The sequence below is a fragment of the Somniosus microcephalus genome, chromosome 12 (assembly GCF_052327205.1).
Source record: "Somniosus microcephalus isolate GS21.2 chromosome 12, FLI_Smic_1.0, whole genome shotgun sequence".
NCBI classification, from domain to species: Eukaryota; Metazoa; Chordata; class Chondrichthyes; order Squaliformes; family Somniosidae; genus Somniosus; species Somniosus microcephalus.
Genome location: NC_140998.1, coordinates 174,978,192 through 174,994,469, shown reverse-complemented (window position 1 = coordinate 174,994,469; position 16,278 = coordinate 174,978,192). Strand labels below are relative to the sequence as shown.

Genomic DNA, 16,278 nt, shown 5'->3' with positions numbered 1-16,278 from the left:
AACTCTTGCGCCTGAAAAAAGGCCTTCTTTTACCAGCGGGAGGGTTTAAATAAATATTGAAATAACATTTTAAAATGATTTTAACAATCTTTAAAATTCGTTTTGGCTATTTTTGGCCCCTTTAAAAATGTTGATACTTATTTTTCAAAAAATGTAATAAATGTTTAATTAAATTGCATTTTAATTATTTTAAGTGGGGTGGGCGTGTGTTTTTTAGGGGATCTCTATTCAGCTTATGGGGATTCCGTGCGTAAATGGAATCTCAATAAGCATAATGGGAATCCCCCTTTGTGATTTGGTTGGGCCGGCCCACGTGATCCCAGGGACGCTTGTGAACTGCGTGCGCTCCTGGGATACGTGGGCCTTTACACAGGCGTACGCTCGCAGGCCCAGGACCGCAAGAGTCCGAAGGTACGGAGGCACCAGGTAGCTGCGTGCTTTTCTTGCGGTTTCAGAGGCATTCACCCGGGGGACCGCCATTTCCAGCCCATTATAGTCAGATTGTTAACAAATTCTGTTTCGTTATTCATCACTAAATGTAGTGCGACCTTGTTCCCCTGTGAGTTCTAAAACAAATTGTTGCAGAAAACTGTCCCGAATACACTCTAGAAATTCGCTGCCTTTACGCTGCTTCTCCCAGTCTACGTGAAAATTAAAATCTCCAATATAGCCGAAGTGTTTTTGCTGCATGCTTCGCAGATCTCGGCTACTATATCATTGCTGTCAGGAGGTCTGTATACAACTCCCACCAGAGACTTGCATCCTTCACTTGCTTAATTCCTTAATCCTCCTCCTCTTGCTCCTCCTGTGCACCAGAACACACAACAGTGTAACCAGAGTACTAGAGCACGGATGCACACAACAGTGTAACCAAAGCACTAGTGCACGGCAAGCAATGGTGAACCATTGCACTATTACACCTCTGTAATCATTGTGTGATTTCAGAGGTGCAATAATGCAATCGCAGGGGCACACAATGGGAAAGTGTAGCTGATGGCTGGGATACCAGGAGGCTCCTTATTTCAGTGTCAGCCGTTAGTAGTACTCTCGCCTCCAGAGACTTGAACCCATAATCCAGGTCGACGCACCCGGTGCCAGTACTGAGGGAGTGCTGCATTGGAGGAGGGGTAGTACTGAGGGAGCGCTGCACTGTTGGAGGGACAGTACTGAGGGAGTGCCGCACTGTCGGAGGGGTAGTACTGAGGGAGCGCCGCACTGTCGGAGGGGCAGTACTGAGGGAGCGCTGCACTGTCGGAGAGGCAGTACTGAGGGAGCGCTGCATTGTTGGAGGGGCAATACTGAGGGAGCGCTGCACTGTCGGAGGGGCAGTACTGAGGGAGCGCTGCACTGTCGGAGGGGCAGTTCTGAGGGAGCACTGCACTGTCGGGGGCAGTACTGAGGGAGCGCTGCACTGTCGGGGGGCAGTACTGAGGGAGCACTGCACTGTCGGGGGCGGTACTGAGGGGAACGCTGCACTGTTGGGGGGCAGTACTGAGGGAGCGCCGCACTGTCAGAGGGGCAGTACTGAGGGGAACGCTGCACTGTTGGGGGGCAGTACTGAGGGAACGCCGCACTGTCGGGGGGCAGTACTGAGGGAGCGCCGCACTGTCGGGGGGCAGTACTGAGGGAGCGCTGCACTGTCGGGGGGCAGTACTGAGGGAGCGCTGCACTGTCGGGGGGCAGTGCTGAGGGAGCGCTGCACTGTCGGGGGGCAGTACTGAGGGAGCGCTGCACTGTCGGGGGGCAGTACTGAGGGAGCGCTGCACTGTCGGGGGGCAGTACTGAGGGGAACGCTGCACTGTCGGTGGGGCAGTACTGAGGGAGCGCTGCACTGTCGGGGGGCAGTACTGAGGGAGCGCTGCACTGTCGGGGTCTGTACTGAGGGGAACGCTGCACTGTTGGGGGGCAGTACTGAGGGAGCGCTGCACTGTCGGGGGGCAGTACTGAGGGAGCGCTGCACTGTCGGGGGGCAGTACTGAGGGAGCGCTGCACTGTCGGGGGGCAGTACTGAGGGAGCGCTGCACTGTCGGGGGGCAGTACTGAGGGAGCGCTGCACTGTCGGGGGGCAGTACTGAGGGAGCGCTGCACTGTCGGGGGGCAGTACTGAGGGAGCGCTGCACTGTTGGGGGGCAGTACTGAGGGAGCACTGCACTGTCGGGGTCTGTACTGAGGGGAACGCTGCACTGTTGGGGGGCAGTACTGAGGGGAACGCTGCACTGTCGGTGGGGCAGTACTGAGGGAGCGCTGCACTGTCGGGGGGCAGTACTGAGGGAGCGCTGCACTGTCGGGGGGCAGTACTGAGGGAGCACTGCACTGTCGGGGGCGGTACTGAGGGAGCACTGCACTGTCGGGGTCTGTACTGAGGGGAACGCTGCACTGTTGGGGGGCAGTACTGAGGGAACGCTGCACTGTCGGTGGGGCAGTACTGAGGGAGCACTGCACTGTCGGGGGGCAGTACTGAGGGAACGCTGCACTGTCGGGGGCGGTACTGAGGGAGCGCTGCACTGTCGGGGGGCAGTACTGAGGGAGCGCTGCACTGTTAGGGGGCAGTACTGAGGGAGCACTGCACTGTCGGTGGGGCAGTACTGAGGGAACGCTGCACTGTCGGGGGGCAGTACTGAGGGAGCACTGCACTGTCGGGGGCGGTACTGAGGGAGCACTGCACTGTCGGGGGGCAGTACTGAGGGAGCGCTGCACTGTTGGGGGGCAGTACTGAGGGGAACGCTGCACTGTTGGTGGGGCAGTACTGAGGGAATGCTGCACTGTCGGGGGGCAGTACTGAGGGAGCGCTGCACTGTCGGGGGGCAGTACTGAGGGAGCGCTGCACTGTCGGAGGGTCAGTACTGAGGGGAACGCTGCATTGTCGGTGGGGCAGTACTGAGGGAACGCTGCACTGTCGGGGGCAGTACTGAGGGAGCACTGCACTGTCGGGGGCGGTACTGAGGGAGCGCTGCACTGTCGGGGGGCAGTACTGAGGGAGCACTGCACTGTCGGGGGGCAGTACTGAGGGAGCGCTGCACTGTTGGGGGGCAGTACTGAGGGGAACGCTGCACTGTCGGTGGGGCAGTACTGAGGGAGCACTGCACTGTCGGGTGGCAGTACTGAGGGGAACGCTGCACTGTCGGTGGGGCAGTACTGAGGGAGCACTGCACTGTCGGGGGGCAGTACTAAGGGAATGCTGCATTGCTGCAGGGACAATATAGAGGGAGCGCTGCATTGTCGGAGGGACAGACTTTTGGATGAGATGTTAAACCAAGGCTCCGTCTGCCCTCTCAGGTGGATGTAAAAGATCCTGCAGCCACTATTCAAGGAACAGCAGGGGGAGTTCTCCCCGGTGTCCTGGGGCCAATATTTATCCCTCAACCGACATCACTAAAAACAGATAATCTGATCATTATCACATTGCTGTTTGTGGGAGCTTGCTGTGCATAAATTGGCTGCCACGTTCCCTCCATTGCGACAGTGACCACACTTCAATAAGTACATAATTGGCTGTAAAGCTCTTTGGGCTGACCTGAGGTGGTGAAAGGCGCTGGAGAAATGGGAGTTCTTTCTGATGGCTGGGATATCAGCAATCTCCTTATTGAAGTCCCTGGGATTGGCTGCCCCAGTCTATAAGTTGCTTTTTCTCCCCCCCCCCCCCCCCCACCTCAGGCGTTGCTGCCACCTCCATCTTCACCAGCGGGAAATACGCCATCGACCCCGAGCTCCGCGGCTCCGAGTTTGAGCGGCTCACCCAGAACCTGGACGTACATTTCTGGAAGGCCTTCTGGAACATCACCGAAACTGAGGTGCTGGCGGTGAGTAACTGAGGGCCGGGCGTGGCTGCAAACCGAGGGAGGAATAGAGGATAGAAGGTGGGAAGAGGTTATTGGACTGGGAAGGAGTCTCAAGTGGAGTATAAGCACGGGGATAACCTCGTTGGGCCGAATGGCCTGTTTCTGTGCTGTGGATTCGTTGCAATAACCATTCTCGGCTTCCCTCCTGTACTCATAGAAACATAGAGCAGGAGTAGGCCATTCGGCCCCTCGAGCCTGCTCCGCCATTCAATGAGATCATGGCTGATCATCCAAATTCAGTACCCTGTCCCTGTCTTCTCCCCATATCCCTTGATCCCTTTAGCCTTAAGAAATATATCCAACTCCTTCTTGAATATATTTAATGAATTGGCCTCTACTGCCTTCTGTGGTAGAGAATTCCACAGGTTCACCACTCTCTGGGTGAAGAAATTCCTTCTCATTTCAGTCCTAAATGGCTTACCCCTTATCCTTAGACTGTGACCCCTGGTTCTGGACTCCCCCGCCATCGGGAACATCCTTCCTGCATCTAGTCTGTCTAGTCCTGTTAGAATTTTATACGTTTCAATGAGATCCTCTCTCATTCTTCTAAGCTCCAGCGAGTATAAGCCCAATCGACCCAAACTCATTGAGGTTTCTCATCGTGTTCCTCCTGCTTTTCTTCCTGCCAGTCGCTGGTGACTCTAACGTCCACCACAGTGCGTGTGAACAAGACTCTCTCCATCCCACCCACCTCCTTCGAGATGCCTCTGCTTGCCGACCCCAACCTTTCGGTGACCATAACGCCTCCAGTGGCTCACAGCGGCCCCGGACCTGTGCAGATGCGACTCATCTCCTACGATCTGCGAGACGGACAGGTAATGGAATTATGTCCCAATGTAGGCTGTGATCTCCCACCATGTCGCAAGATGCCCCAGCATTGTATGTTGAAGCAGACCATGTGAAGCGAGCGTCTGCTCTCCGTGTTGTATGTTAGAGCAGACTACGTGAAGCGAGCGTGTGCTCTACGTGTTGTATGTTGGAGCAGACCACGTGAATTGAGCGTGTGCTCCCCGTGTTGTATGTTAGAGCAGACCATGTGAATTGAACGTGTGCTCTCCGTATTGTATGTTGGAGCAGACCGTGCGAATTGAACGTGTGCTTTCCGTGTTGTATGTTAGAGCAGACTGTGTGAATTGAACGTGTGCTCTCCGTGTTGTATGTTAGAGCAGACCGTGTGAATTGAACGTGTGCTCTCCGTGTTGTATGTTAGAGCAGACCATGTGAATTTAGCATGTGCTCTCCGTGTTGTATGTTGGAGCAGACCGTGTGACTTTAGCATGTGCTCTCCGTGTTGTATGTTGGAGCAGACCGTGTGAATTGAACGTGTGCTCTCTGTGTTGTATGTTAGAGCAGACCGTGTGAATTGAACGTGTGCTCTCCGTGTTGTATATTAGAGCAGACCATGTGAAGCGAGCGTGTGCTCTCCGTGTTGTATGTTAGAGCAGACCGTGTGAAGCGAGCGTGTGCTGTCTGTGTTGTGAAGGGGGTGAAAGGTTGATGATGGGGTGGAAGGCCATGTTATGTGTCTTTATTGAGGGACACTTCATTTTTCTGGGTGTGGGGTGTTTAGAAGGACCTGTGACCAAGTATTGCCCCACCGGTATTACGATAAGAAGGCCTGGTACCCAATTCACTACGTTCACACTGCAGGGTCGATTTGGCAGCACGCCAACAACTGCTCTCACAAGATTGCCTGAGAGACCTTCTACAGGGTTGTGCTCGGGATCTTGCCCACTTTTAACGGCAGCCCCGCTCAGCCCGGCCACGTGCACACTGCGTTGATGGGCAGGTGGCTCATCAGATATCGGCCCGGAATAGGTGGACCTGGTGGGCGAGTCACTGCCGGGATAGCGCTTTCGCTGCGAAAACAGAAACATTGCCCGAAATGTACTCATCCCCTTCCCCTAGCCCCAGGGAACTGCAGACTCACACTGACCCCTGGTGATAGACTCCCAGTACTGCAGTCCCACAGAGACCTCTGGTGATAGACTCCCAGTACTGCAGTCTCACAGAGACCCCTGGTGATAGACTCCCGGTACTGCAGTCTCACAGAGACACCCCCGAGTGATAGACTCTCAGTACTGCAGTCTCACAGAGACCCCTGGTGATAGACACCCGGTACTGCAGTCTCACAGAGACCCCTAGTGATAGACTCCCGGTACTGCAGTCTCACAGAGACCCCTAGTGATAGACTCCCGGTGCTGCAGTCTCACAGAGACCCCTAGTGATAGACTCCCAGTACTGCAGTCTCACAGAGAACCCTAGTGATAGACTCCCAGTACTGCAGTCTCACAGAGAACCCTAGTGATAGACTCCCGGTACTGCAGTCTCACAGAGACCCCTGGTGATAGACTCCCAGTACTGCAGTCTCACAGAGACCCCTGGTGATAGACTCCCGGTACTGCAGTCTCACAGAGACACCCCCTAGTGATAGACTCTCAGTACTGCAGTCTCACAGAGAACCCTAGTGATAGACTCCCGGTACTGCAGTCTCACAGAGACCCCTGGTGATAGACACCCGGTACTGCAGTCTCACAGAGACCCCTAGTGATAGACTCCCGGTACTGCAGTCTCACAGAGACCCCTAGTGATAGACTCCCGGTGCTGCAGTCTCACAGAGACCCCTAGTGATAGACTCCCAGTACTGCAGTCTCACAGAGAACCCTGGTGATAGACTCCCAGTACTGTAGTCTCGCAGAGACCCCTGGTGATAGACTCCCAGTAGTGCAGGCTCAGAGAGACCCCCAGAGTGAATACACACGCTGAAGATGGGCTGCTGAATTTTTAGTGTTTTTAGTGTTTAAAGTGGGGAAAAAAAAGGTTCATTTCAAGTTTTAAAAGGTTTTAAAGTTAAATTTAGTTCTAGTTAAGTTAGTTTAGTTTGTTTAGTTAAGTTTAAGTTTAGTTTAGTCTAGATTAAGTAAGGAAGGAAAAGACCATCAAAGGAAAAAAAACCAGAGGAAATTAGAAAAAAAAAAGCCAAAGAAAAAAAAGAAATAAGGGAAAAAAAATATACAAACCAAAGAACAGCGGCCGCACGGGGCCACAGCAGCAGCAGAAGCGAGGTGACTCGGCTGCATCGGGAACCGAGGCGCGAAGGCCGCACGGAGACGCAGCGGCAGCCGGAGCGAGGAGACTCGGGGAGGCCGCTTCGGGAAACGAGGCGAATCGGGGAGGCCGCACGGAGACGCAGCGGCAGCCGGAACGAGGTGACTCGGGGAGCCCGAGCGGCGAACGAGACACGGCCCGATCGGCGGCCGCAGTCCAGCACCCAAGCGACGACCGCAGTCCAGCACCCGAGCGACGGCCGCAGTCCAGCACCCGAGCGACGACCGCAGTCCAGCACCCGAACGGCGAACGAGGCACAGCCCGAGCGGCGGCTGGGCTAGAAAGCCCGGGAAAGGCCCGAGGAGCCAGGCCCAGAGACCTCTGAGGAGAAGGGGAGCAACCAGAAGGCTTCCAGAAGCAAACCAAGACTGTGAGTACAGGGCCCAGGGAGGGAGACTGAAGCCAGGGAAAGGCCCGAGGAGCCAGGCCGAGACAGAGGCACAGAGACCTCTGAGGGGGAGGGGAACAGCCCGAAGGCACCGGGAAACAGCGGCTCACAGACCCAGACCTGAGAAGGGTGAACCCAGAAGCCGAGGCCCAGGGACCACGGGGTCGGAGAGGGGGACCGGGAAAGTTCGCGAACAGGGAGAGGGAAACACCAAACCCGGGGCCCCAGAAAAGCTTATTCTAAGATCAACAATACTTTACCAAAAATGAGCGAATCAGAAGATCCACAACAGCCCCGCTTCCAGATTCCCCCCAACACCGCAAAAAAAGCTATAAAAGCGATCAAGCATGAGCAGATGAGAGAAAAACCAGAAACACTTTTTGCTGACTGTTACAACAATGGGACAAAAAGTAACCTCATTTTCTACTCAGATCAGCCAGTGGCTTGGATCACAGCAATAAAATCACACTATACCAATGTTAAGCTAGAAAATACCGCAAATGGGTCCATAATGAAAATTAACACACCAGGAGACACTTCAACTACGACGGTCAACGCGTACAATACCGGAACAATATTAGTGCAAGGCAACCTCGACAAATTTGCAACGGCCTTCAGGACACTGAAAAAATTAACTAAGGGGGGAAGGAACAGCCCCAGAGTGGCCCGCACTCCCCCCAACATTGACAACTTACCAGGAGAAAATCTGCCTGGTCAGGAGGTGAACGAGCCACACAGTTCAAACCAGACACTAACCCCGGGGAACCACAGCCACACGATACAACTGACAAACCCCAGCATAACTACCAGGGAGGAAGCCACACATAGTCCCCCTACCATTCCCAGCTCACCAAGAGAAGAGCAGCATAGCCAGGAAGTGAGTGAGCCCTCCAGGGCCGACCAGCCTAGCCAGGAAGTGAGTGAGCCTTCCAGGGCCAACCAGACACATACCCCGGGATCACACAGCCAGATACAACCAAAAGATAAATTTAATCAATTAGAGATAGAGATGGTTAAACTTAGAGAGGACTTCCTCAAAATGAATGACGATCAAAATCAGGAGAGGGAGAGACACAAGAGAGAGCTGAAGCTACTTGAGAACCAGGTGAATCTACTTAGGAATCAGGTGAAAGAGCTGCAGGAAAAAGAAGAGAGCCATAGAGGAGAGATAACACCATTAGACCAGCAACCAGAGGCTAGAGATAAGACAAGACAGAGCCGGACGGAACGGCTGCACTCCCACACGGAACAAAAGCAACAGACACACAATACAAGGGGTGCCACACAGACCGACCAGCATACTGATTCGCAATCTTCCCCCACCACCGTGGAACCACAAGCGGGCCGCTCACAAGAGGTACGCACACACCAGACACCCCAGCCCAGCACACACACTATGAGTCCAAGCGAAAGCCACCAGACAGTAAACACAAACAAGGCTGACGTCGTAATACTCATAGACTCAAATGGGAAATTTCTATGGGAGAAAAAGCTATTCCCTAGAAGTAAAGTAGAAAAGATCTGGTGCCCAACAACAAACAGAGCCATGGAATGGCTGACCAAAGCCAGATTAGGCTCCCCCCAACACATAATAATACACACGGGCACAAATGACCTAAAGACCCAACAGAAAGAAGTAGCAACATCGCTCAGAGCAATGATTAGGAAAGCAAGCAGTACATTTCCAAACACTAGAATCACTGTTTCCACAATATTGCCGAGAACAGACTTCAACAACAACACAATTCATGAGATAAATGCCAGCATAGCAAGAGACTACGAATCAAACCACAACGTTACACCTGGCCCAACACCCCACCCTCGATGAGGAATGTCTTTACGACCACGTCCACATCCAAAGGCAAAGAATATCGATCTTTGCTAAAGCCCTGAAGGACGTCGCTTTTAACCGGGTCCATACCCAGACTCCAAGAGGACCCCCCCCCGACCACCAGAGATCAGCGGGGTACATATCAGGAACACTACAAGGACCACCAACACACCAACCGAGACCAGAGAGGATCCCCATGCAAAACAACAATATCAGACCTGCACCACTCCTGTCCCACAGGGGAATAGGACTGCTCCCAGCCAGACAGAGGGAGAGATGCACAGGACGTACGCAATACCTCAGACAGAAACAATCCATTAAGAGACAATAAGCAGATGTGCAGCAGCATCTACTTCCGCCTTATGGATCAAGGACTAATTAATAGAAAGAACTGTAACCAAATTGTATTAACTTTTGTAGACAACTGATGTGATTTTTTTTTCCCACACTTAGACACGACAAACACGTACCACTCTTTAACCTATCATAGTAAAAGATCAAACTTAACATGAAATCCTTATATATTTCGACCTGGAATATCCAAGGTCTACGCTCTTCACTGCGAGAAGTGAAAAGTAGGACCCCAGAGTTCATAGATGAAACTAAAGACCTAGATATTATCATTTTACAGGAAACTTGGTATAAAGGAAAAGGACACACTGGCTGTCCCCAAGGGTACACTGAGCTGGTGGTCCCCTCCAATAAATTACCAAGTGTAACCCAAGGCAGAGACTCCGGAGGCATACTGATCTGGTTTAAAACAGAACTTAAGAATTACATCAAATTTATAAAAAAGGGCGAAAACCATATGTGGCTCAAACTTGAGAGGGAGATTATCTCAAACACCCAAGATGTTTACATTTGCACACTTTTTATATCCCTCCAATCGATTCCCCGTACTTTAAAGAGGACACCTTCTCCAACATGGAGGGGGAAATTATCCAATACCAGGCCCAGGGGAACGTGTTGATCTGTGGGGACCTCAATTCAAGAACGGGCGAAGAACCAGACTTCACCAATAATCAGGGAAACAATTACGTTTTCGGGAATAACCACTTTGACATCCCTTCCCTTCCATACAGGCATAACTGCGACAAGCAGTCAAATACCAACGGAAAACAGCTACTACAGCTCTGTCGAAACCTGGGTCTGTACATTGTCAATGGTAGGTTCATAGGAGACCTCCTAGGAAGATCGACCTATTGCTCACCTCTTGGCTGCAGCACAGTAGACTATATGATTACAGACTTAGACCCATCCTCTTTCAGAGCATTCACAGTCAAACCACAAACAACACTGTCAGATCACAGTCAAATTACTATGTTCCTCAAAAAGACAGAAACAAACAACATAGAAACACAACCCAGTAAACTGTACAACATCAAAAAATCGTACAGATGGGCCAAAAACGACACGGAAAAATACCAGAAAACAATTAGCAATGCATCAACTCAAAGCTCTCTTAGACACCTTTCTGGATAACATATACACTCACAATAAAGAAGGCGTAAACCGGGCAGTTAGTAAACTAAACAATATTTTTGATAATTTGGCAACAAATGCAAACTTGAAAGCTCGCAAGAACAAACCCAAAACAAAAAACTATGAAAAATGGTTTGACCGAGATTGCCATAACATGAGGAAAAAACTTAGAAAAATATCAAACCAAAAACACAGACATCCAGAAAACGAGGAACTACGCCTTACTTATTGTCAGACACTAACACAATACAGAAACACACTCAGAACCAAAAAAGAGCAATATATTAAGAATACACTCAGCTCCATGGAGGAATCCATTGATTCCAATTGTTTCTGGGAAAACTTGAAAACACTACACAAAAAACAACACGACGATTTGGCCATTCAAAATGGGGACACATGGGTAAACCACTTTGAAAAATTATACCAGAAAAACACACTAAGACCAGAGCAACACCAAATATGCAAAAAACTGGAAAAGCTAGAAATGGCCATAAAAGATAACCAAAACCAGCTGGACGCCATAATAACAGAAAAAGAACTTCTTGAAAAACTCAAGGACCTGCGACCAGGAAAAGCCTGCGGGACAGACAGCATACTAAACGAGATGATTAAACACACAGACAACAAAATGAAACTGGCTATCCTAAAACTCTTCAACTTGGTTCTGAGTGTCGGTTATTTCCCTGATATCTGGAACAAAGGACTCATAACGCCCATATACAAAAGTGGGGACAAAATCGACCCAAACAACTATCGAGGCATCTGTGTAAACAGTAACCTGGGGAAGGTATTCTGTAGCATCATAAACAAAAGACTTATAAACTTCCTTGAGGAGCACAATGTCTTGAGTAAAAGCCAAATTGGATTCCTGCCAAACTATAGAACATCCGATCATATCTTCACCCTACAGACCCTAATTGACAAACACGTTCACCATAACAAAAGCAAAATCTACGCATGCTTTGTAGATTTCCAGAAGGCTTTCGACTCCATCTGGCATGACGGTTTATTCCTGAAACTTATCGAAAGTGGGGTAGGAGGGAAAACATATGATGTAATTAAATCAATGTATACAAACAACAAATGTGCAGTTAAAATTGGAGACAAACAAACAAAATACTTCCCACAGGGGCGGGGGGTGACGCAGGGCTCGCCAATCTCACCGACACTCTTTAATATTTACATAAATGGACTGGCAAAACTACTTGAACAATCTACAGCACCCGGCCTCACCCTATATGAATCCAAGGTTAAATTCCTCCTCTATGCAGACGACCTGGTTCTGCTGTCACCAACTAAAGAGGGGCTACAGCAAAACCTGGACCTGCTGGAGTCGTACTGCCAGACTTGGGCCCTGACAATAAATCCCCAAAAAACCAAAGTCCTTGTGTTCCAGCAAAGATCCAAACATCAGGGACCCAAAATAAATTTCACAGTAGGAACAACCAAAATTGAACAAACCACTAACTACACATACTTGGGCTTAAAAATCAGTTCTACGGGAAACTTCAAACTGGCTGTGAATGAACTGAAAGAGAAAGCAAGAAGGGCTTTCTATGCCATCAAAAAATCAATCCAAATAGAAATCCCAATTAGCATTTGGCTCAAAATGTTCAAATCAGTAATTGAACCAATTGCACTCTATGGCAGTGAGGTATGGGGACCGCTAACTCAACAAGAATTTGCAAAATGGGACAAACACCCAATTGAGATCCTACATGCAGAATTCTGTAAAAGTATCCTCCGGACTCAAAGGAAAACGGTAAACAATGCATGCAGGGCGGAACTAGGCCAATATCCATTAATAATCACTATCCAAAAAAGAGCCACCAAATTTTGGAATCACCTATAAATGAGCAATCCCCAATGCTATCACTACGACGCCCTGAAATGCCAAGAGCTGACCATAAAGAAGAATACCCTCAGTCAACTAGTCCTGGGACTCAGTGAAGTAACTACTAACAATACTAACAATAACCAGCCCCAGGACAGTAACAGGGTAACACAAAGAATTCGACCCAACACAATCGTCGCTAAGCAAAAGGAAAAATATCTGACACATTGGGCAGAAACAACAAAAACCCAAAGCAAACTCAATTGCTACTTGGCCCTAAACAGACAATACAACATAGCTGATTACCTGACCATGGTAAAGGATAACAAACTGAGAAGAACCTTGACAAGGTACAGACTTAGCAAACAGAGCCTAGCGATCGAAAAAGGCAGACCAGGCTGCCAAGAGAGGACAGGATATGCTCTCACTGCAGTCAGGGAGTGGTGGAGACAGAGATGCACTTCCTCACAGCTTGTGGAAAATATCAGGGCATCAGGGAGAATTTCTACCAAAAATTCTCACAAATATGCCCTGATTTCAGAAATCTGAATGACAACCAAAAACTCCCATTCCTACTGGGAGAGGAGAGAAGCTGTATAACACTGGCGGCACACTATGTTACAGCTTGCCATGAACAGAGGGACAACCAGTAAACTAAGAAAAGAATATAAATAAACAATGCGAATGTATATTTATACACTCAGGGATATACCTGTTTATACACTGTATGAATAGAACTGCGTTTATGTGCTAAACCATAAATGTATTTTGATGCTTTGGCAACATAAGATGTAACTTATCATGCCAATAAAGCGATTTGAATTGTGAATTGTGATAGACTCCCGGTACTGCAGTCTCACACAGACCCCTGGTGATAGACTCCCAGAAGTGCAGGCTCAGAGAGACCCCAAGTGATAGACTCCCAGTACTGCAGTCTCACAGAGACCCCTGGTGATAGACTCCCAGTACTGCAGTCTCACAGAGACACCCCCTAGTGATAGACTCTCAGAACTGCAGTCTCACAGAGACCTCTGGTGATAGACTCCCGGTACTGCAGTCTCACAGAGACCCCTAGTGATAGACTCCTAGTACTGCAGACTCGCACTGACCCCTGGTGATAGACTCCCAGTACTGCAGTCTCACAGAGACCCCTAGTGATAGACTCCCAGTACTGCACTCACAGAGACCCCTGGTGATAGTCTCCTGGTACTGCAGTCTCACAGACCCCTGGTGATAGACTCCCAGTACTGCAGTCTCACAGAGACAAACCCTAGTGATAGTCTCCCGGTACTGCAGTCTCACAGAGACCCCCTAGTGATAGACTCCCAGTACTGCAGTCTCACAGAGACCCCCAGTGATAGACTCCCGGTACTGCAGTCTCACAGAGACCCCTAGTGATAGACTCCCGGTACTGCAATCTCACAGAGACCCCTGGTGATAGACTCCCAGTACTGCAGTCTCACAGAGACCCCTGGTGATAGACTCCCAGTACTGTAGTCTCGCAGAGACCCCTGGTGATAGACTCCCAGTAGTGCAGGCTCAGAGAGACACCTAGTGATAGACACCCGGTACTGCAGTCTCACAGAGACCCCTGGTGATAGACACCCGGTACTGCAGTCTCAGAGACCCCTGGTGATAGACTCCCAGTACTGCAGACTCACAGAGACCCCTGGTGATAGACTCCCAGTACTGCAGTCTCACAGAGACCCCTAGTGAAAGACTCCCAGTACTGCAGTCTCGCAGAGACCCCTGGTGATAGACTCCCAGTACTGCAGTCTCACAGAGACCCCTAGTGAAAGACTCCCAGTACTGCAGTCTCCCAGAGACCCCTAGTGAAAGACTCCCAGTACTGTAGTCTCGCACAGACCCCCTATAGTGATAGACTCCCGGTACTGCAGTCTCACAGAGACCCCTAGTGATAGACTCCCAGTACTGCAGCCTCACGGAGACCCCTGGTGATAGACTCCCAGTACTGTAGTCTCGCAGAGACCCCTGGTGATAGACTCCCAGTACTGTAGTCTCGCACAGACCCCCTATAGGGATAGACTCCCGGCACTGCGGTCTCAGAGACCCCTAGTGAAAGACGCCCGGTACTGCAGTCTCAGAGACCCCTGGAGAAAGACTCCCAGTACTGCAGTCTCGCAGAGACCCCTGGTGAAAGACTCCCGGTACTGCAGTCTCGCAGAGACACCCGATAGTGATAGACTCCCGGTGCTGCAGTCTCACAGAGACCCCTAGTGATAGACTCCCGGTACTGCAGTCTCGCAGAGACCCCTGTAGTGATAGACTCCCAGTACTGCAGTCTCGCAGAGACCCCTAGTGAAAGACTCCCAGTACTGTAGTCTCGCAGAGACCCCCAAAAGTGATAGACTCCCGGTACTGCAGTCTCACAGAGACCCCTGGTGAAAGACTCCCAGTACTGCAGTCTCACAGAGCACCCTAGTGAAAGACTCCCAGTACTGCAGTCTCACAGAAACCCCCAGTGAAAGACTCCCAGTACTGCAGTCTCACAGAAACCCCTCGTGATAGACTCCCAGTACTGCAGTCTCACAGAGACCCCTGGTGATAGTGTCCCAGTACTGCAGTCTCACAGAGACCCCTGGTGAAAGACTCCCAGTACTGCAGTCTCGCAGAGACCCCCTCCGGTACTGCAGTCTCGCAGAGACCCCTAGTGATAGACTCCCGGTACTGCAGTCTCACAGAGACCCCTAGTGATAGACCCCCAGTACTGCAGTCTCACAGAGACCCCTAGTGATAGACTCCCAGTGCTGCAGTCTCACAGAGACCCCTAGTGATAGACTCCCGGTACTGCAGTCTCACAGAGACCCCTAGTGAAAGACTCCCAGTACTGCGGTCTCGCAGAGACCCCTGGTGATAGACTCCCGGTACTGCAGTCTCACAGAGACCCCTGGTGATAGACTCCCAGTACTGTAGTCTCGCAGAGACCCCTTTTACTGATAGACTCCCGGTACTGCAGTCTCACAGAGACCCCTGGTGAAAGACTCCCAGTACTGTAGTCTCGCAGAGACCCCTAGTGAAACACTCCCAGTACTGCAGTCTAACAGAAACCCCTAATGATAGACACCCGGTACTGCAGTCTCACAGAGACCCCTAGTGAAAGACTCCCAGTACTGTAGTCTCGCAGAGACCCCTAGTGAAAGACTCCCAGTACTGCAGTCTAACAGAAACCCCTAATGATAGACACCCGGTACTGCAGTCTCACAGAGACCCCTAGTGATAGAGTCCCAGTACTGTAGTCTCACAGAGACCCCTAGTGAAACACTCCCAGTACTGCAGTCTAACAGAAACCCCTAATGATAGACACCCGGTACTGCAGTCTCACAGAGACCCCTAGTGAAAGACTCCCAGTACTGCAATCTCACAGAGACCCCTAGTGAAAGACTCCCAGTACTGCAGTCTCACAGAGACCCCTGGTGATAGACTCCCGGTACTGCAGTCTCACAGAGACCCCTGGTGATAGACTCCCAGTACTGTAGTCTCGCAGAGACCCCTTTTACTGATAGACTCCCGGTACTGCAGTCTCACAGAGACCCCTAGTGAAAGACTCCCAGTACTGTAGTCTCACAGAGACCCCAAGTGAAAGACTCCCAGTACTGCAGTCTCACAGAGACCCCTAGTGATAGACTCCCTGTACGGCAGTCTCACAGAGACCCCAAGTGATGGACTCCCAGTACTGCAGTCTTGCAGAGACCCCTGGTGATAGACTCCCAGTACTGCAGTCTCGCAGAGACCCCTGGTGAAAGACTCCCGGTACTGCAGTCTCGCAGAGACC

At 50.8% G+C, this 16,278-nt stretch overlaps 1 protein-coding gene across 3 annotated transcripts in view; it reads left to right on the top strand.

Annotated features, from left to right (window-relative positions):
* The window catches only part of lipeb (lipase, hormone-sensitive b), a 576,644-nt gene that overhangs the window by 145,280 nt on the left and 415,086 nt on the right, over window positions 1-16,278 (top strand). For all 3 annotated transcript variants that reach the window (XM_086003861.1, XM_086003860.1, XM_086003862.1), the window contains 2 exons: window positions 3,655-3,800; window positions 4,469-4,654. In XM_086003861.1, the coding sequence (XP_085859987.1) occupies window positions 3,655-3,800; window positions 4,469-4,654 (332 nt within the window). The remainder of the gene's footprint in view (window positions 1-3,654; window positions 3,801-4,468; window positions 4,655-16,278) is intronic.